Below are 21,811 nucleotides of genomic sequence, written 5' to 3'. Positions count from 1 at the left end.
TTTATTTATATTAAGTTATCCTCACTACTTAAAATCACAGATATAAAATTTTATATTATTCCCTTAAAGTATTTTTCTCACCACTGAAGGAAAATAATTATTTAAAGTGTTTCCACTTGCAGCCTCTACATCACGTCTTTGTCATGGTTACAGCTACTTTTTATCATCTAACAAAAGCAGACGTGCTGGATCTTTCTCTTAAAAGGAAGCCTGTAACAGAGACCCTAAAGGAGGTTCTGAGGGGCGATCAGGAGGAAACCTGAGTCCCCAGCTCAGACTCCTTCGCAGGTGGTGCTTGGATAAGGCATTTCCTGCCAGCAGCCTCTTGGGTCTGATACACCACTTCAGTGGTCACTTAGGTGTTACATCTTGGTTTAGAGGCCAAAGCAATGTCCTGATTTTAACTAGTCCCATCCATGACTCTTTAAACTTACAGAAGATGCTGTGACAGCTTCTGAGTTCTCGGTCTTTTCCCAGTCAAGTAGAGTATAAATGGCTTTGAGATCTTTTCCTAGTAAGAAGATCTTCAGAATCCCCCAATAAAAGACAAGGTTCCTTTTACAAACTGTAATAACCATTAATCTTGGAACACTGAGAGCAGAATAGGCTAGGATGTGCAAACTAGAGGCAGAGGTCTAAGACATCGGGTCCAAAGGAGCCCGGGCCCCGCTGGGTGGGGGTAAGGAGACTGGGATGTGAGAGGTGCTGCTGGGTCTCCGATGCAGCTCCCAGATGATCCTGCAGTATTTTCCATGTTGCCAGGTAGCCTATGAGGGTTTGAAAATGTGTCTGGAGAAGTGGGGCCAGAGGACCAGGGTGGGGGGTTAGGAACAGTGGGTTAAACTAGAGGTGAGGGAAGGTAGGAGGCCTCTGCCGCTGTAATTGTGAGTCCTGGGTTGGCAATGACGTGATCACTGTGCAGTCTGAGTCCTGGGAACCAGGTGTTGGGTGTGTTCTGAGAATGAATTGAGAGTGGGGGGAAAAGAGAAATAGCCTTCATGGGGCTCCTTTCATGTAATTACAGTACAACGTCTGTGGGTCTACCTCTAGCTATAATAATTCCAAACCTAATGAGAGTTTACTGCATAGGGTTCTCTTGCCATTATATTATCAGCTATTTTCTGCTCTTTTACAAGAGAAAGTGCATTGTCATAAGGTTACGGTGTGTGCAGTTTTGTAATGATGGACTGAAATAATCACCTTCCTACGGCCCTAGCGTGCTTCTACATACACATAACACTTATCATAGGGCTTTTACACTGAAGCGGGCTGTAACTAATTCAAACATACATGTTCTCTGACCTAGGAATACCTGCAGATCTACAAATGTGGGGTCATGAGTCCACAAGGTGCTACAGAGCATGGATTTCGGAATCAGACACACTTGAATTAGCAACCAGACTCTGTCACTTACTAGCTATATGACCCTGGGTGAGTTACTTAACCTCTCAAAGTCTCAGGTTCTTCACCTGAGAACCAGGAACAGTACTGACTTACCAGTGCTGTTATTTTTTTTTCTAGAAAAGAAACTGAAAAATTCTACTTAGTTGTCCAACTTCATTTCCCTCTCTGCAAATAAAGGCCAAGGAATAAATAGTATATGCCAGGTGCCAATGGCCAATCAATTACAGATATATTTTCTTTCCCCTCTGGAAAAATGTTGTTTATCTTTCATTTAAAACTGAAGTTGGACTTAAGATAGCCTCAAGTGTTAGAACACTATGAAACTTTTGTTTTTTAATTTTGGCTGAAAATGACAATCACTCAATACACAAAAGTTTAATGTAAAAGGAATGCAAACAAAATAATACAGTGACAAAGTGACATGGAAACTTGATATAAAAAAAAAGTCACACATGCTTAAAACAGAATACAAAATCGAAGTAATGGACAAAAAAGGATTTTATTTTAATTATACCTGCAAAACTAAAATAAAAAAGCCACGTTTCAAAATCTTCTAAAGAATATTGACAACTGTATAATCAAATGATTTCTTTGCTTGAATAGGATTTACCACTATTTTTTTAAACAATGAATATAAACATTTTAATATTTAGTGTTGCATATTAAATTAATATTTTAAATGTTTAGTTTAAACTAGACTATTAAAAAAATTCAGTATTCAAAAATGAGAATACTTTGGTATTAAACTATTCCACTGCCAGAGATAGATTCTAATCCTGAAACAATGGCCCTAGGAATTTGAAGTCAAGCCAGTTGGTTACATTCCATGAAGTCCCCTCTGTCTGGCCCCCAAATGTGGGTGGGGCTTGTATTTGGCTCTGGCTTTGATCCTATTAGGGATGATGGTGGCAACAGAAGCTGTCTCTCTAGGAACTTCTTGATCCAGGGCCTGCTCTGGTTTAGAAGTGAACTCCAATGTGGTTAGGTGAAGGTATCAGAGAAAAAATGAAAAATGTTACTCTCTGATGATGCTTCTGAAATGTTCATATTACTTCAGTCAAGTTATAGCACAATAAAGCATTTTGCTTTAAAATCATGTATTGATCAATATTTATTACATATCCCTGGATATTGGATATTGTCTGCCTAATGTATCACATTATGTTGATCTTAGGTACACAACTCCATTGGTATTTGTCCTAAAAATCTTCAGTTAATGATCAAATGTGTCACTAAAAGTTTTTATTTCAGTTTTAAAATTTCACTTCATTCAGTTCAGATCAGTTCAGTTCAGTTGCTCAGTCATGTCTGACTCCTTACAACCCCATGGACTGCAGTACGCCAGGCTTTCCTGTCCATCACCAACTCCCAAAGCTTGCTCAAACTCATGTCCATCAAGTCGGTGATACCATCCAACCATCTCATTCGTTTCACTGATGGAGAGTAACTCATGAGCTTAAATCTCATTTGGTGGGGAATAATTTACATGTATTTATGTACTATTTTTTCCATTTTAATTGCTTTTTTCCCCCCCAAAGCCTGTCCCAATATTTGAACTTGTCCTTGGTAGTTGTTTAAGATACTGAGAGGATTCCAGGACACTGCAACCTTAGGTCCAGATCATAGTGATTAGGGACACATTTTGAGATTTCTTCTTGAAGAACCCCTCTATCCCTTGGCCGACTAGAGCTCTGAGCCTATCTTTCCTGTGTTTATACCAGATAAATCCAACCCTCCTTGATTCAGTGATCCATGAACCAGACCAGTCTGATTATTTTTCTCTTGAGAATTTGAACTGAGAGACACAGGCTGGAGGTCATGTGCTGGTGGTGACTAGGGCTTCAAGGTCCCGTGGATGAGAGGCTGTGACAGCTATTCACAGCCATGTGTGTGTGGAGTTCACACAGAGAGCCAGTCTGCAGGGAGAGGCTGGACGAGGCAGGGGAAGCAGAAAACTGCGGGCAAGAGAGCGTGCAGCCCCAGAACAGCTGCATAGCCCCAAAGCCTTTTCAGTTTCCAAGTCCAACTCCCGACGGGGCTCGACTGTCCTTCCTGTCTTGAATTCCGTGAGGAGCTTCTGTATAATAAATCTTCTTTTACGTGAAGTAGCCAGAGTGAGACTGTGTTCCTTGCAACCAAATGAGCCCTAAGACTGCGAGCGAAGCCTTCCTGTTTTAGAAATTCCACGTCTGACTCCATTGACAGCAAGGGAGTATTTGACAACGACATCCTCTCTGAAATACTTCCACCCAAGACTTGTGGATTCGCTCTTCTGAGACTAGCGACATTTAAAACTCAATGTTAATTACAGTATTGGATTAGATATATGTGGCCTTGGAGGAAATCATACCATCATAATTTGTAATTTAATTCCTTTATAAAGAGTGCGTTGTAAAATTTATGACTCACTTTACATTTGCCCTACTCTTTTCAATGTGAACATGCTTCATTTTCCTCGAAGAAGAAGAATGGCAGCTATTGACTGGCTTTGTCTCCTCCTGGCATCTGTTAACATTTACCATCTTCCCTGAGCAGTAGGCCTGTTCTTGCCATAGTGATTTTCTCCTTCTAAAGATTGCCAAACAGGAGCTGGGGATCTTAGCATTCTTGTCTAGCTTCAACTTATTTGGGATCCAGCAAAGGACTATTTCCGGTGTGAAACCAGTTCATTTGTCTTTTAACCTAAAGGATGTGTGCACTCAGTCGCTCAGTTATGTCCAACTCTTTGTGACCCCATGGACTGTAATCTGTCAGGCTCCACTGTCCATAGGATTTCCAGGCAAGAATACTGAAATGGGTTGCCATTTCCTACTCCAGGGGATCTTCCCAACCCAGGGATCAAACCCATGTCTCTTGCATTTCCTGCATTGACAGGCAGGTTCTTTACCATTGTGCCACCTGGGAAGCCCCAACCTAAGGGATAGGTAAAAGTAAAATGAACTTGGGGAGATATACAAGTGGAGGAATGAAATATATGTGATAAAATTAATTGTGGTAAAGAGATGAGTTAAAAATTCACCTTGTGGGGAAAATACACATGACCGCATAGGTTCTGAAGAATGCCCCAATGCCTAATGGATTAGCTTGAAGTATCCTGTGAGATCACTTGCCTTTTCTTGATGTCTCTACAAATAAGGTCATTCATAGCCAAGCTGTGTGCTGTTTTAACAGACACAATGATGCTTCCAACCTTGTCCTGGTGGACACAGTTCACTCTCTTTGCCTCTGCTTCTGTTAATGAATAATAGTGAGGCTTTCCAGGTGACCCAGTGGTAAAGAATTCACCTGCCAAGCAGGAGACGCAAGAGACTCAGTTTTGATCCTTGGGTCAGGAAGATCCCCTGGAGGGGGAAAGGCCAACTCACTCCAGTATTCTTGCTTGGGAAATCCCAACCAGAGGAGTTTGGTGGGCTACAGTCTGCAGGGTCACAGAGAGTCAGACATGACTGAGCACGCATTCACAAAGAGCAGGAAACATGATGGTCAGAAACAGGCTCTGAAGCCAAACTGCCTAGTTGTTTCTTTTTTAAAATTCTTTCCTTATTCATTTATTTATTTTGTTATGCTGGGTCTTCACTGCTTTGCATGGACTTCCTCTAGTTGTGGGGAGTGGGAGCTACTCTTCATTGTGGTGCACAGGGCTTCTCATTGCAGAGCACAGACTCTAGGTACATGGGCTTCAGCAGTCACAGCACTCGGGCTCAACAGCTGTGGCACATAGACTTAGCTGTTCCACGGCATGTGGGATCTTCTTGGACCAGGAATCGAACCGGTGGCACCTGCTTTGGCAGGCAGATTCTTAACCTCTGTACCACCAGGGAAGTCCCAAAGTGCCTAGTTTTGGATTCCAGCTTCACCACTGAACAGCTGTGGACCTTGCAAGTTACTTAACCTCCTTGTGCCTCAGTGTTTTAAGATGTAAAATGGGAGAATACTACTACCTACCTCACCAGAAGGATGTGAGAAATAAATGAGTGCTGGTATATTGTAGGTCCTCAAGAAAGTCAGTAATCATTGGGAGGGTATTATTTCAGCAAGTCAAGGGTAGGTGGTATGAGAGAGAATGAAAAGTTGGGTTGTAATCTCCCATCAGAAGTTTACACTTTCCACTGGATAACATAGGTGAGGGGAGCAAGAGTCATGAAGTCAGGCTTTACTTCTTACTAGCCCTCTGACCTGAGCCATATGACAACTTTTCCAAGCCCTGGTTTGCTTACCTAAAAGGGCATCATAATGGTCTCTACCTCATCATATGGAGAAGGAAATGTTTTTTTTTTTTCATTTATTTTTATTAGTTGGAAGCTAATTACTTTACAAAATTGTAGTGGTTTTTGCCATACATTGACATGAATCAGCCATGGATTTACATGTGTTCCCCATCCTGAACCCCCCCTCCCACCTCCCTCCCCATCCCATACCTCTGGGTCATCCCAGTGCACCAGCCCCCAGCACTTGTCTCATGCATCCAACCTGGGCTGGTGATCTGTTTCACACTTGATAACATACATGTTTTGATGCTATTCTCTCAGATCATCCCACCCTCGCCTTCTCCCATAGAGTCCAAAAGTCTGTTCTATACATCTGTGTCTCTTTTTCTGTCTTGCATATAGGGTTATCATTACCATCCTTCTAAATTCCATATATAGGTGTTAGTATACTGTATTGGTCTTTATCTTTCTGGCTTACTTCACTCTGTATAATGGGCTCCAGTTTCATCCATCTCATTAGAACTGATTCAAATGAATTCTTTTTAATGGCTGAGTAATATTCCATGGTGTATATGTACCGCAGCTTTCTTATCCATTCGTCTGCTGATGGGCATCTAGGTTGCTTCCATGTCCTGGCTATTATAAACAGTGCTGTGATGAACATTGGGGTACACGTGTCTCTTTCAGTTCTGGTATCCTTGGTGTGTATGCTCAGGAGTGGGATTTCTGGGTCATATGGCAGTTCTATTTCTAGTTTTTTAAGGAATCTCCACACTGTTCTCCATAGTGGCTGTACTAGTTTGCATTCCCACCAATAGTGTAAGAGGGTTCCCTTTTCTTCATACCCTTGGAGAAGGAAATGTTAACCCGCGCCAGTATTCTTGCCTGGAAAATCCCATGGACAGAGGAGCCTGATGTAGCTACAGTCCTTGGGGTCACAAAGAGTTGACTATGACTTAGCAGCTGAGCATGCACTCACCCACCCCATCATAAGTGCTCGAACCTAGTTATATATACAGTGCAGAGCAGAATTTAAGTTCCAAGTGAATAGCCACTATCATAGGAAAATGCTGTAAGGATTCTGAAACAGGAATGCTACTTTGGTGTCCCCTAAGTATAACTGGCAGTGAATGGACAGAAACACAGAGTAAAGCTAAGCCAAGTTCAGTGCCCATGTTCTATACAGGCCCCGGCCCCAAACTCTCCTCTTAGCCCCGCCCTAGGAAAGGGAGTAAGAATAGCCAGTAAACTTTTTGTATCTTTAACTGCTTTAAGATTTTATCTCTGATCTTACCAGTATAATCTAGATATGGTTTTCTTTATAACATCCTACTTGGGGTTCATGATGCTTTTCAGATCTGGCTTGATTTTTTCAGAAATTTTGGAAAATTCTCAGGCATTATCTCTGCATATCTTTATTCTGCCCCATTATCTCTATCCTGCTGTCTCTCTCTCTCATTCTGGGTTTACAGTTCCATATATTTTAGACTTTTTCACCTGTCCCTGATGTCACTCATATTCTTTTGTGTATTTTCCACCCTTTTGTCTCTCTGATTCAACGTAGATGCTTTCTTCTCACTTACCCGATTCTTTTTCAACTGTATCTAATCGTTATTTAAACCTATTCATTGAACTCTTAATATCAATTATTGTGTTTTGAATTCTAGAACTGACTTTTTTAACTTTTCCCTTCATTTCCTATTCTTTCCCAGTTTTATCATCCTGGCCTTCTAATTTCTTAAATATGTTAATCCTAATTTTCAAAAATTCTTACTGAATAACTCCAAAGTCCATACTCCCTATAAGCCCATTTCTGTCGTTTTCTCTTTTCCTTTGAGTCTCATCTTTTTATGTCCTTGATACTTTTTAATTGATTGATAGATTTTGCAATAAAACATTCAGAGATAATTTGTGGTCATAGGTGATGTTATCTCCCTCCAGAAAGGGTTTGGTTTGCCTCTGGCAAGCAGCTGTGCTAAAGGAGTAGCAGATACAGATCATCTAGGCAGTCAGGCTCTGGTCTTCGTGAGGCTAGTCTCTGCCCATCCAGCACACTCTTATTCTTGGAATATACCCCTTTGAGATTCCAAAACAACCCCTGGAGGGGAGGGGGTTGCTGGTTTACCAGGTCCCCTCCTCCTCGGCAAGCTCTGACCTCCAATATCTCTTCCCATGACCCACATGTCTGTGGAAAGCCCTGCGCAGGGTCCGGTCTCTCAGGTCCCACTCTTAGAACTGGCATCTGCACGAAGAATAAAAGGGGCTTCCTGGGTGGCACAGTAGTAAAGAATCCACCTGCCAACGCAGGAGACGCTAGAGACACGGGTTCAATCCCTGGGTGGGGAAGATCCCCTGGAGTCGGAAATGGTAACCCACTCCAGTATTCTTGCCTGGGGAATCCCAGGGACAGAGGAGCCTGGCAGGCTACAGTCCACGGGGTCACAGAGAGTTGGATATGGCGGAGCGTACGCGCGCGCGCACACACACACACACACACACACACACACACACACACTGAAGAAGAAAAGCAATGAATTTCACACTCATTTGTTTGGGCTTCCCTCTGTTCCCATATCCAGACCCTACTAACCCAGTTCCTTACCACCTAGGTGACATTTCTAATTCTCAAAGAGAGGGTTGGTTCAAAACATCCTTTTCCACCATTGTTAGAACCAGAACTCGAGTCTTCGATTTTGTTGCATATCTGATGTTCTTACTCTTCATATTTCAAGTAGCATGAATATTTCCAAAAAATTAATAATAAATGTGATAATGTTCCAAACAGCTTGCCCAACTTTTAGTGGAGAAAATAAATTTTAAAGACACAGGTAGGTCAGTGGGAAAGGAGAGAAACATCCCTAAGGAGATCCAAAGCTTTACCACAGATGATAAGGCCAACATATTCCCTCGTGTTATAAATCACATTATCAATAACTTGCGGAATCTTTAGTTGTATGACCCCTTTAGTTTCCAGGATGTTACTAAAGTCCTTGGCAGCCTTTATTCCTTATCTGTAAATTTTTTTTATTTTTACATTTTAAAAATTTTATTTGAAGTATAGATGGTTTACAATGTTGTATTACTTTTTGCTGTATAGCAAAGTGATTCAGTTTTATATATATTCTATTTTTAATATGCTTTTGTTATGGTTTATCACAGGATATTGAATACAGTTCTCTGTCTTATACAGTAGGACCTTGTTGTTATCCATTCTATGTGTAATAACTTATGTCTGACCTATTAGATTTAAATCTCCTTTCTCCTAGCTCATTCTGGGGTTACTTTTGATGAGTAAAAAAGATGGACTCACTACCATACTAAAGGCAACAGCATGGTGACCATAATCTGTTTTATAGGTTTTGTAGAGTTTTGTTTGTTTTTAGAAAACAAAACCAAATTAAATGACTCCAAGGGATGAGGCTTGCCTGAAAGCTTGGATAGGACATAGATATAACACAGTACAACACACACAAGAGTTAGGCAGTAGATACCTGTTCAAAATAAATCTCTCTCCCAGACTATAAAGAAACTTGAGCTGCTTGCCCCAAGGGTTGACATGGGCCGAGAAAACATCTCCCGCCTGATGGGGAGCATTTGGTGCTGCTCCTAGAAACCAAACCTGGGTATCAAACCCAGTCAGTGTTTTCGTTGCCTTCTTTTGAGTCGGTATGTTCCACTTACATCTTTAATTCATTAAAAATAATAAACTCTTTATGTCTCTAGTCCAGGTGAATCCCTCCTTCTCTGGCTTTAGTTGGCTAGACTGTTGGCAGAATTCATACCTGTTATTGAAAGACAAGAGCCTCTGCTTACAGCCTCTGTGAGAGTAAGAGACAGGAAATCCCCATGGCAAGAAAAAAAAAGATGTGTTCATAAGAATGCAGAAATGGTCCAGCATTCCTTTCTATCTCAGATGCTGTGTCAAGAGACAGAGGTGCAGCACTCCAAAGCTTTATATTCAGATAAAGTATGAGCATGGATGGTGGTCCAGATCATTAATAATAGAATTATATTAATACTTCCTATGTTAGGCTTACTTTTCCTAACAGCAACTGTTCATTGAAGGTTTTCTCCGTACTAGGGACAGTAATGATGGCATTATATTTCCACAGTAACTCTGCAAGACACATGTTGGTTGTTTTATATTCTTTAATGAGATAGTCAGGAAGAAACAAGGTTTATTATACTCACAGGTCCTAGAGGTAGGAGGCACACCAAGCAAGGCCAATGGGAAAAAACAGGTTGGCTAGAAGGCAGAAGACAGGCGTTGGGGTGGGGGAAGCACTTAGGCTACTTTATTGAGGTGATCATGCAAAAGGCAAGGCAGGGCAGGGTAAACAGTTTAGAACTGGCAAGTTGGAATAATGTCTGTGGGCTCTGACCTGTAGGGTGATCCCTAGTTCCTGGCACCTGGCCCTGGGATGATTAAAGCTGAGGAATATTGCCTCTGGGGTGGATTGAATATGCACCAGATAGAAGAGATAGGGCTCTGGAAAGGTTAGTTTGCATATCAAAGTCATGCTCCAGGCTGGGCCCTTTGCCAGTTCTAAGAATCAGCTAGACCAGGGAGGGGCAGTCTCTCTGCAGCCAAAATGGTTTCTTATGATGTCAAAACATCATAATATACAGGAAATTAACACAATACATTAGTATTTCTTTATAATAGAAGAGGAAACTGAGGTTCAGAGAAGTCCAGTTAGAGCTCAACTGGTATTTATCAGAGTAAGATTAAACTTGAAGCCTGAACAACTGTTAAGTGCTATCCTGCATTAATTTTTCCTTAAGTAAAGTTCTTCCAAGTCACAGTATTTCCAGATACGTATTTAAACAAACAAGACAATACTGCTAGAGTGATTTGATTTCTTTGATGGATCATTTTGTAAATTAATACATTGTAGTTAATATGCACATTTACCAGAGTTGAAGACACTGTAATTAAAAACATTCATCAAGCAATATTTTCAACTGTTCAATTTTCATGAATTTATATTTCATCTTATTTTCACTGGGGAGTAGGGCTTTGCTCATTCAGTAAACCATATAGCTTGTCGGTATATTGCACTGTTGTTTTGTATGGTCTTTTGTTTTCTCCAGCGGGACATGTGTGAGTGCTCAGTCACTTCAATCATGTCCAACTCTTTGTGACCCCATGGAGTGTAGCCCACCAGACTCCTCTGTCCATGGGATTCTCCAGGCAAGAATACTGGAGTGGGATGCCCTGCCCTCCTCCAGGGGATCTTCCCAACCCAGGGATCGAACCCACATCTCTTACATGTCCTGCATTAGCAGGTGGATTCTTTATCATCTGGGACAGACAAGTAAACATTGTCTTCACTCATTTAGGTTTCACATAAGGAACTTCCCAACAAAGACCTGTGAGGTCTTGGAGTTGTATTCACATCTTCATTTAGAAAAAGTTAATCTATTCTATGGAAGACAGATTTTATTGTTTGAATGAGGGGGGTTGTACAAAAGTGAACTGTTACAAAGAACGTGAACTATCTATATTACAGGTAAGCTAGAACAATTCAAAATTTAAAGAATTTCTGGAGAACATAACTCAGTGTTAGACGCAGGGAAAGAATTTTTTTTGATGGAAAATCCTAAAACCACGATTAAGCTACAGCTTTTAGATCAAACCTAAATCTTAATAGCTGGGAGACTATATTTTTATCTTTTTACTTATTGAATTTATTTTGGCCTTGTTTCTTTCCAAAATGGACTTGGAGAAAAACCTCAAGAAATGATAATATAAAATAAGGGTAATAAGAGAAAACTCTGTTTCTTCCTACTCACAATGCTTCTGACACCAAATGCGTGGGCTTTCCTTGCCAAGCAGTTCTCCAATTCTGTGACACCAGCTGGGTGCCCTACAATTTAATTCATTATGACACTACCCAGAGTTAGCAAAAACTCCACAAGTTAAGGGCTCAGTCCCATAAGACTGTCCCCAGTTCAGACACCAGTCACGAGTCCCAGCTTGTCACTGGTACTTCTGACTAACCAGTTATAAACCAGAGGTTCCCATGACTCTCTCCTTGAGTTTAATACTTTGCTAGAATGGCTCATAGAACTCAAAGAAATACTTTAGTTACTGTCACCAGTTTATCATAAGCTCAGGAACAGCCAAGTGGAGATACAAAGGGCAACATATGTGTGAAAAGGGGGGTAGCTTCATGCCTTCTGCAGACCACTACCCTCCTGGTATATGGATGCCTTCAACAATCTGGAATCATTCTGAATCCCAGTCCTTTAAGCCTTTATGGAGATTTCCTTATGTAGCCATGGCTGAATAAATCTTTAGCCATTGGTGATTAACTCAGTCTCCAGCCATTCTCCCCTCCTCAGAGATCTCAGGATGGGGTTGAAAGTTCCAACTGTCTAATCTCATGGCTGGTTCCTCTAGCAACCAGCCCCCATCCTAAGGTATCTAGAGTTCCGTTGAGAATCACCTCATTAACTTAAACACAAGTATGATCAAAGTGGGGTTTCCCCAGTGGCTTAGCGATGAAGAATCCGCCTGCCAGTGCAGGAGACACGAGTTCAATCCCTGGGTCAGGAAGATCTCCTGGAAAAGGAAATGGCAACCTACTCCAGTATTCTTGCCTGGAAAATCCCATAGACAGAGGGGCCTGGCAGACTACAGTCCATGAGGTTGCAAGAGTTGGACACAACTTAGGGACTAAACAACATGATCAAAAGGGACTTACCATGAATAACAAAAGACACTTCACCCTTAATCATTCAGGCAATTACAAAGGTTTTAGAAACTCTGTGCCAGGAACCAGAACAAAGACCAAATATACATTTATTACATTGAACCCAGGTCTCCCACATTGCAGGCGGATTCTTTACTATCTGAGCCACCAGGGAAGCCCATTATATCACAGCATGTTATGAAATAAAACAGAGAAAATTTGGACTAGTGAAGGAAAGAAAAGAGCACACATGCTAACCCACTCCAAGAGTTTAAATAACTCTTAAGGCAGAATTTGACTCTGAACTTCGTAGTAGACACTTTAAAATTGAACATATATAATTTATATTAAAAATATATATAATTTTATAATGATTACATTTGATATATATCATATATAATAAATTATATAATAAATATATATCATTTATCTTCCATGTTTACATGAAAATTTTAATTGTCCATAATTTAAAGTAAATACATTAAACACAACTGCCACATAAAATTTAAACTATTGAGGAAAGTTAATGGTAAAATTATAAACCCTCTCTTTTAAAAAATTTTAATAGATTTATTTTTTAGAGCAGTTTTAGATTCACAGCAAAAGTGAAAGGAAGGTTCAGAGATTTTCCATATACTCCCTTCTCCCCCTCTTTATCAATGTCCCCCACCAAATTAGTACATTTGTTACAGTCAGTGCACCTACATTGACATGTTATAATCGCCCAAAGTTCATAGTTTACACTAAGATTCACTCTTGGTGTTTTACATTCTATGGGTTTCAACAAATGTATAATGGCATGTATCCCACAATCATCATATGATACAGAATAATTCCACTGCCCTAAAAATTCTCTGTGCTCTGTTCATCATCCCCTTCTCCTTGTCAACACTTGGCAACCACTGATCTTTTTACTGTCTCCATAGTTTTCTGGAACCCACTTTTAAAACGGAAACTTGATACAGTAAGTATTCATCAGAAAATAGAAGACAAAATTTCCTCCAAAGAAACATGTTTATTGGCCTGAAATTCTGTAAGAAATTAATTACTTTAAGGGATGGAGACAGATATATCAGATAATAACCATGACAATCTTCCAGAAAGTACAGATGCAGATCTTATTTAGCTATATCCTATAATAAACTCATTAAAGCTGTAACCCCAATTTAGTAAGAGTCTTCCAGGTTTTAAGTTAAATTCCAAGAGACTAACTTGATTGAGTTCATGTTTGGGAAAAACACAGGGGTTGTTAGATAGCACACCCCCTACCTAAACTGGCTTCTATAAATATCATTTAAGAAGGATTTCTATAAGCATCAAAGTTTTGCCTAAAGAATGGTCTTCCATGTTATTTGAGAACAGATCCACGCTTTAGAGACCAAAAGAGTAGGTTGATAATTTAGTAGGAAAGGCGAAAAGCTTAACTAGTACTTCCCCCATGTGGCAGTGAGATGCAAGAGTATTTTAGGCAACTGACTTTGCTCAGATACTTTGATAAAAGCTAAACTGAGATTAGAGGTTCACAACATAGCATTATCAGAGCTGGTTTAGGCATAGAAAATGTTAAGGCAATTCTTTGAAGATGCCTGTCTTGGTCATAAAAGAAAATCTTAGAGAAGCATTTAATTCCCAGTAGTAAAACCTTCCCTTGAGTTGAATCAGTATTTGTTGAGCACTTACTACATGTTCCAAGTGCTTGACTAGGTATTATATACAATTTACCTAATTTAATTGGGTGAGTTATATGTTTAGAATTTACAAGTAGATATATTGACCTTCTGTATGATGAAAATCATTGACTAAGTGAATTTTGGAGAATGATTTCCAAGTACAATGATTTTTCAGTGATGTCATAGATAAGTGTTAGGCTTTCTTTCTGGCAGTAGTTAAATACAAACTTCAGTGATTTCTTGAGGCAAAGACAATGCTAGGTGTTCGATGAAAAGTTTTCATTTTCCTCCTTGGCACACTGGAAAAATATACTTTCCAAATTCTCTTGCAGTTAAGCTGGAGCTATGTAACTAGGCAGTAGCCAGCGGAGGGCCACAACCCCAGGAATGATTCCCTGGGCTCGCTCTCTCCCTTGGCCTTGTGGCTACTGGAGAACTCCAGAAAGACAGAACCGCAGGACAGAAGCCCAGATCCCTGAAGAGCCACTTGCAAAGGAACACTTAGGAAAACTGTCCAACCTGCATTAAATCTGTACACAAATGAAAGGAATTTAATTGTGTTAAGCCAAAGAGATTGTGAGTAACATGTTCAAGAAGCTGGCTAGTGTTATGCCTCTTGGCTTTGTGATACTAAAAATGTATTGACAACACAGAAGAATTTTTCTATTTTATACATAAAAACATGAATAGAAATTTTTTTTTTAATTTGTATCAGATCATTGCTTCCCAGGTGGTGCAGTGGTAAAGAATCCACCTGCCAATGCAGAAAACATAAGCAATGTGGGTTCTGTCCCTGGGTCGCGAAGATCCCCTGGAGTAGGAAATGGCAACTCACTCTAGTATTAAGATATAAATTTAAAAGAGCTGAAAGTTAGGAGACTTAATATAACTATTCCATAACTCTTGAAACTTCTTTCTAATTTGTTGGTGAACCATTCATGCCTATTTCAATTCTTCTGGTGATGTTTAAAATAGAACCAAAGGCCCATCAAGTAGTCTTCCATTGTCATTGCAGAATTATTTGTAGATGGATGAGAATTATTGGCACTAAAGACAGTTGTCCCTCCATATCGACAGGGGACTGGTTCCAGAACCCCAATGGAGACCAAAATCCACAGATGCTCAAGACCCTTAAATAAAAGACTGTAGTACAGTATATGGCCCACATCTGCAGATTCAACCAACGGTGATTCATCTTTGGTTCCATCTCTAGTGACAACTCCACTGCCTTGATATCAAAGACCTCTGCAAGGGACATGCCCAGTTATAGGAGGCAATGAACTCAGGTCAGTCCAATGCTATGATTTACCATCAGGCATAGGTGGTTCTCCTTGTCTAAATGCAGTTTACCAATCAGGGGTCCATTTTTACCAGCAACATAGCAACATAGTTCACAGATCACTTTATCAGGTTGCCAGGGGAACAGTGCTAAAAAGTTAGCATAAGGTCAAATTCTCATGCAGAAGGGGAAAGGATTTTGTTAGCCCTTTACCCACATAAAGGTTTCTGTCAACTTGATTGCAATGGATTCTTTCAGTATATTCCTGGATTGTATTTGCTAATCATTTATTTAGGGCTTTTGCATTGATACTCATATCTGTATATGTGTGTATGTTTGTGTACATATGAAAACACTTTTTCTGGGTGTAGATATCAATGACATCTCAGGAATAATTTGTGTTTCTTTTTTGATACTTTAAAAGAATTTACATAGTATTGGAATTATCTATTCTTTGAAGACGTGGTATGCTGTGGTTATGGTATTAACTACAGCTGCTGTTTGTAGGCTGGAAAACTTATGACACATGTTATTTTGTAAAATCATTACTTATGCTCACCTGGAAGACACAGTATATATCCATATAAAGGGGATATCATTATAAAAAATGAAAATGCTTGTATATGTGCTGCTCCTTGTTGCTTTTATAAGGTATCTTAAGAAAGAGGTGGGCTTAGGCAAGGACTAGCTGTTTTTGCAAGCAGAAATGGCAGGAAATGAGAATGTCCAGAAATTTCAGGCTCCCAGGGTTGAAAAAGACAACTGCTTTTATGTCTTGAACATTAATATAAATATAGGGATCTACACCTTGTGGTGAGGATCAGAGCAAGGGTGTCACCTTCCCAAACAACCCTATTATTTAAGCTAGCCTCAAGGTGGCCTCCATTAAGATGAAAGAGTTAAGTATGGACACAAGGAAGCAAAGAAATAAAGCAGGCTTAAGAACTAGGACTAGAAAAGACTTTGGTTATGGTTATCTGCACAAGGAACTGACTGGAAGCAATTAGAAGCCTATTAGGGTTTTAAGGAAATCTTAAAGCCACAGAAACCTTAATTCTGGCCTGAAAATGTGCTGTCTCTACTAGCTCCTTTAAAGAAACAGTCAGGCCTTCAAATCTGTACCAGTAGAAAAAGAGCTGACAATGATGTACAGTCCCAAGGAAGGCATCTGCTCCAACAGTCACTTCTGACATGGTTCTGGAGGATCAGGTAGTAGAAGTGGGGGTGACCTGACTTCTGACCAAGGCCCTCCCTCCATGGCCAGAGCAGTGCATCCCCGAAATTCTTGCTCAGCTGGGAGTCAAGACTGCTGTGAGGGAGCAGCTGTGTGCTCCTCAGTCTTCTGTTTTCCTAAGAGGAGTTTTTGAAGCAGTAATCCTGTCCCTAAGCACCGCTGCATATGGGACAGGAGGAGCAATAAACTGCTGAATGTCTTGCATGACACATTTTCTCTTTCCTTTGACCCACATCCCCTTTATCCCAACACTGCTCAAATGTCATCTCCCAGAGGTGCTGGTAGTTCAGCTGGTAAAGAATCCGCCTGCAATGCAGGAGACCCCAGTTTGATTCCTGGGTCAGGAAGATCCACTGGAGAAGGGATAGGCTACCCACTCTAGTATTCTTGGGTTTCCCTGGTGGCTCACCTGGTAAAGAATCTGCCTGCAATGCGGGAGACAAGGGTTTGATCCCTGGGTTGGGAAGATCCCTTGGAGAAGTGAACGGCTACCCCGACCATTATTCTGGCCTGGAGAATTCCATGGACTGTATAGTTCATGGGGTCACAGAGTCATACACAACTGAGTGACTTTCACTTCACTTGAGAGGTGCCCTAAAATCACAGCCCATCTCTTTACTACCTATGCTTCCTTGAGTCTCTCTACACCTTTACCCTCTCTTTATAGCACCTATTGTCTTGCTTCCTGACTGCAATGGAAACTCTTTCTGGGCACAATTTTGTCTTGTTGCTGAAGTCCTAGCACTTAGAAATGGTTAATACATGGTAGGGTCTCAGTAAATATTTACTGGGGAAGAAAAAGACTCAATAATTAAGAGCTTCTGATTTCCAGGTGGGGGAAGTTGTGTTCACTTGGTTCTATTTTGCTGTTGATCTGTGTCACATGGTGACCAGTAAAGATAATGATTTCTGTGCAAGGAAATTGGGAACTTTGCAGGGTGGCATTATCTGGTGTGAAACCTAACCAAAATGTCATCTTACTGGAAAAATACAGATATTGCTAAAAGCACGCTGTTCAATATGTTTCTTGTTTGTTTTTAAGACTGAGATAGCAATATGTCACTTCCATGGGAACTCCACTTCTTTTCTGGAATGGGCACCAGTGGTCCTAACTGCAGCAGGCTACCCGATTAGATCTTGGAATTCTTTTAGAATCCCCCCGCTGCATGATTCAACAAAGAATGATATAATTAGCTACAGCTGACTTGAGGGAGAGGCTAAGATCACCAAGCAGAATTCAATCCAGCCTGTGCCAGGTACTGTGCTGGGCACAAGGGATATAGTGACACTGCTCTTGTCCTCCTACTGGTTCGTGTCTTGGGGGAACCTCAAGCAGTGGAGAAGCAGTGCTTTAAGAGTTACTCTAGGGGATGCAAAGGGCTATAGCAATACAAGCTACAGGAGTCTCAGCCAAGTGAAAAATTACAGGGGCTTCCTTCCTGGGTGTCAGCTAAGCTTGGACCCAAAGGGTAAGTGGAAAGTGTGTCTGTATGAAGGGAGGTGCTGATTCACTTTGCTATACTCCTGAAACTAACACAACAATGTCAGTCAACTACATGCCAGTAAAAAACAACAAAAAAGAAGGAAGATGAATGGAGTGTTTTCTAGGTCAAAGAAAAGATAAAAAAAAAAAAAAGGCAGGCAGAGGGGGTATTACAATTTTACTCCAGATATCCATCCTGTTTTTACCTGTTACACATCCTCCTTTCCTTCTAACTCTAGTTTCTAGCCTGTCGGTTAGCCCCTTTCTCTCTAAGCATCCACTGCTCAACCCAGGAACCTATAAACACACAAAATGACTAAGGAGCAGCCACCAAAACCTGGAACCAGCCTACGTTACACTTCAAAAATTTTATTTTCTGCAGAAAAAATATTTTGACTACTACATTTTTGGAGTTCATTAGAAAGATCTGAAATGGATGACACCAAGTTGTTTGCCTAAAATAATGTCCCAAGCCCGAAATGGCATGGATGCTTCCTGAGATTAAAATAGAAACTTGTTTTGCTAACAGAAAACAACTTGGAAATCAAAGAGTCATTTAAGTTGAAACCATTATTTTTCCTTTTCTTGCAGAAAATTCCTGTGTTTATACACACTAAGAGATCAGGATAGTGAGGTCACTCTGCCACAGAATTTTCCATTAAAAATTTAAAGTTGGAGAAATCTCAAAAAGAAAATAAAGGTCAGGGGTAAAGTTTGTAACGTAGCAAACTCAGTCAATAAACATTTATGTGCACCTACTACATGAAACACACTGAACAAAGAAACTTGCCCTTGTGGAGTTTGCCTTCTAGCAGGCAGAAGACGGGCAAAATAAGAAATAAGCAAATTATATAGGGAACAGAATGGCACAATGGTAAAGAATCTGCCTGCCAGTGCAGGAGACCCAAGAGAGGCAGCCTAGATCCCTGGGTCGGGAAGAGCCCCTGGAGGAGGAAATGGCAACCCACTCCAGTCTTCTTCCCAGGGAAATTCCATGGACAGAGGAGACTGGCGAGCTACAGTCCATGGCATCACAGTCAGACAGGATTGAGCACACAGGCACACACAAACATAGGAAACTAGGAGATGAGTGGTTTGCAGAAAAGACAAAGAATGGGCAGGGGACATCAGAAGGGGACAGGTTGCAATTTTAAATAGGGTGGTCAAGACTGGTCACCTAAAAGAGGTGACAGGAGCAAAGACAAGTGAGGATGAGAACCACTCAGAGAATAGCTATCTGGGTTGAGGTGGACGTGACCGTCAGTGGCCTGAGGCAGGAACGCCTGAGTGTGGAAGAAAGGCATGGGCGACCACGGGTTAGAGGAAGGAAGGGCATAGGCTGTTAGGTCGGAGAGGTATGGGAGGCCAGACCAGTGCCCTGGGCAGTCATTCCGGGTGGGATGTGGGAAGAGAGGTGACTTGATTGGACTGATGCTTTAACCTGAATTTTAGGATAATCATTGCGTGTTTTTATTTGAACACAGCCCTTCTACAATACCTTTCACTCAGCAATAACAGAGCAATAACTGCTCGAAATGGTTCTCTAAATGATCTCCGAGGATCAGGCACCACCAGACTTAAGCAGTAACTGCTCTCCCTCTCCGGCGGGCACGTGCCCCCGAAGGGGCAGCCGCTGCTCTCCTCCTGTGCTCAGAGTCGAGCTGGCGGAGATGGAAACAGTCTGCACCTCTCTTCAAAACTCGAAGACGCCAGGCATTTCGTTCGGCTGGTTACAAAGTTTTTAAAAACCCTGCCTCTGCCAGCTCTGCGGGAGCAGCAAACTCCCGGAGTTTGCCTTCGCCAATTTGTCCAAGTCGTGCTGCGGTTTCGCGTTCATGCGGACACAGCTCAGCTCCGGCCCCACAAACCTCTCATCTCGGACTTCGCCCTCCGGTGAAAGCTGCGGCTCGCCCCTGCGGTCCCCACCTGTTCGGAAGGACCCCGCGGAGCGCGCACCTACGCCCCGGGCCCCTTTCCTCCCCGGCTCAGACTTCCCTGCCGAGCACCCTGCTCTCCCTGGTCCAGGCCGGGCTGGCAACTCTTCTCCCAGCCTGGCGGTCGCCCCGCTTGGCTGGTCCCCAAGAGACTCTGCCTTCCCGCAGTGCCCCCGCCCACGAGCTTCCCGCCGAGGGGCCGGCCGGCCTCACCCCTCACCCGGGGACCCGAGGGCGGCGAGCCGGGCGCACGCGCGCCCCCCGCCCCTGCGCCCCTCCCCGCAGGCGGCGCGGCTTCCCGGGCAGCGCCTCCCCTCGCGGGGAGGGAGCCGGAGGGGCGCGGGACGCCGCGAGCAGACCTGCTCCGGCTGCGCGCCGCGCGGCTCTCCTCCGAGAGGGGCAGCAGTAGCCTCGGCGGCCGCAGCTCCTCCGGGGAACCGAGCACGCCTCTCCTGCGCCCCCAGGACCCGCCACCTGCTCCCCGCTTGCAGCTGAGCCGCCGCCCGAGATGGATTTCCTCCTGGCTCTGGTGCTCGGGTCCTCGCTCTCCCTGCAGGCGGCCGCGGAGTTCGACGGGCGGTAAGTCGGCCCCCGGGGACCCTCTCCTGCTCTCTCCAGCGCTAATTTCACACCTGCCTGGGGTTCCGTGTCCCTGCTCTCGGGCCAGAAGCGGGCCCACCGCACGGCCTCGGCGGGAGGAGAGCCGTCGAGCTGCCGTCTCCACCAGTGGCTGCCCAAGGCCTAGAGGGCGCGCCCCCTGCGCGTCCGGGAACCCGGGAGAGGCTGCGCTGCGGGGCGGGCCGCCGAGCCCGACTCGGGGCTGCGGGAGAAGGGAGCTGGAGCCCGGCATCTGGGCTCTGAGGGCGCGGGTAAGCTGCCTCACAGGCGGTGACGTGCGGGACATCCCTGGGCTGGGAAATTCTTGCTTTAGACAGCTTTGCAGTGGGGAAACTTCCAGGAGGTCCGGGCCACATCCCGGCTGGGGGCTGTCACGGTGAGTCACACAAAGGGTAGGGAGAGGAAGCCACTGTGCTTCCAGGGGGAGACTTGGTTTCTTGGTGGGAGGGAGGACTCAAAATAAGGACCGAGGGGCCGGGGGGAGGGCGCTGCGCGCGCGTGTGTGGGTGCCTGTGCGCGCACACAGCTCCCGAGACCTCGGGCGAGCCTGACTGCTGCGTGCTCTGACAGGTCCCGACAACCCCAGGCTCTGCTCCGCTCCCGTCACTCAGCCGCGCCTCCTCCCGCAGAGCGAGGAGCCCGCGCCCCGGCTGCCAGATCGGCTCCCGAGAGTGTGTGCATGCGTGTGTGTGAGTGTGTGTGTGTCGGGAGGGCGTGCTTCGTTACTCCACCTCGGTGCAATAACAGACCAGACTCGCCCCGAGCGCCCATCGCTGCTGCTTAAGCAGAAAACAGGCGGCAGCAGCCAGGAGAGATTTTTAACTTGGGTCCCCCCGCCACCCCGTCAGCCTCACGCAGTGACCCCCGCCCCCGCGCAGCCCGAGAGACTGCCGCACCTGTTTTACCTGCAGTCTTGGAACGAATCAATTCCACGATTGATTGGCTTTCTTGTGCCTGGAAGGAACGGAGGGGAGCCAGTGGAGCGCTGAAGAGAAAAAGCGCAGCCGCTTGTTTATCACCTGGTCGCAGGAAATGGAAAGTTCGGGGTTATTTGTCCTTTGGGCTCGGGGGCAGAAGCGGGAGATGAAGGCAAGGGGAATGAAAAATCAGTTAAGTTAAAAAAAAAAAGTGGGTAGCGACCAGAGGCTGTTTTATTTTATTAAAGCAATGATTTCCCCGCATTCGGGTATCCTTTGCTTTTTTTGCACACATATTTGCAGCAAGAAATAATCACATGGTTATGCATAGATTTTCATGTAGTCTTAAAAATATCTAAAAGAGAC

At 43.3% G+C, this 21,811-nt stretch overlaps 1 protein-coding gene and 1 non-coding gene across 5 annotated transcripts in view; both read left to right on the top strand.

The window, feature by feature from the left end:
* The first annotated feature begins 893 nt into the window (after window positions 1-893).
* LOC139030310 (small Cajal body-specific RNA 18) lies at window positions 894-975 on the top strand. The gene has a single exon (XR_011482610.1). It is a non-coding gene; the product is annotated as a small Cajal body-specific RNA 18 (non-coding RNA).
* Window positions 976-20,309: 19,334 nt separating this feature from the next.
* NPNT (nephronectin) overlaps window positions 20,310-21,811 on the top strand; it is a 75,969-nt gene continuing 74,467 nt past the window's right edge. The window contains exon 1 of one of the 4 annotated variants that reach the window (XM_020901203.2): window positions 20,310-20,489. In XM_020901203.2, coding sequence (XP_020756862.2) covers window positions 20,419-20,489 — 71 coding nt within the window. In that variant the 5' untranslated portion in view covers window positions 20,310-20,418. The remainder of the gene's footprint in view (window positions 20,490-21,811) is intronic. The other 3 variants (XM_070452253.1, XM_020901204.2, XM_070452254.1) reach the window with 3 other exon arrangements.

The sequence above is a fragment of the Odocoileus virginianus genome, chromosome 21, assembly GCF_023699985.2.
Source record: "Odocoileus virginianus isolate 20LAN1187 ecotype Illinois chromosome 21, Ovbor_1.2, whole genome shotgun sequence".
Taxonomy (NCBI): domain Eukaryota; kingdom Metazoa; phylum Chordata; class Mammalia; order Artiodactyla; family Cervidae; genus Odocoileus; species Odocoileus virginianus.
The sequence above is the reverse complement of the archived record's forward strand: the minus strand, read 5'-3'. Positions and strand labels throughout refer to the sequence as shown.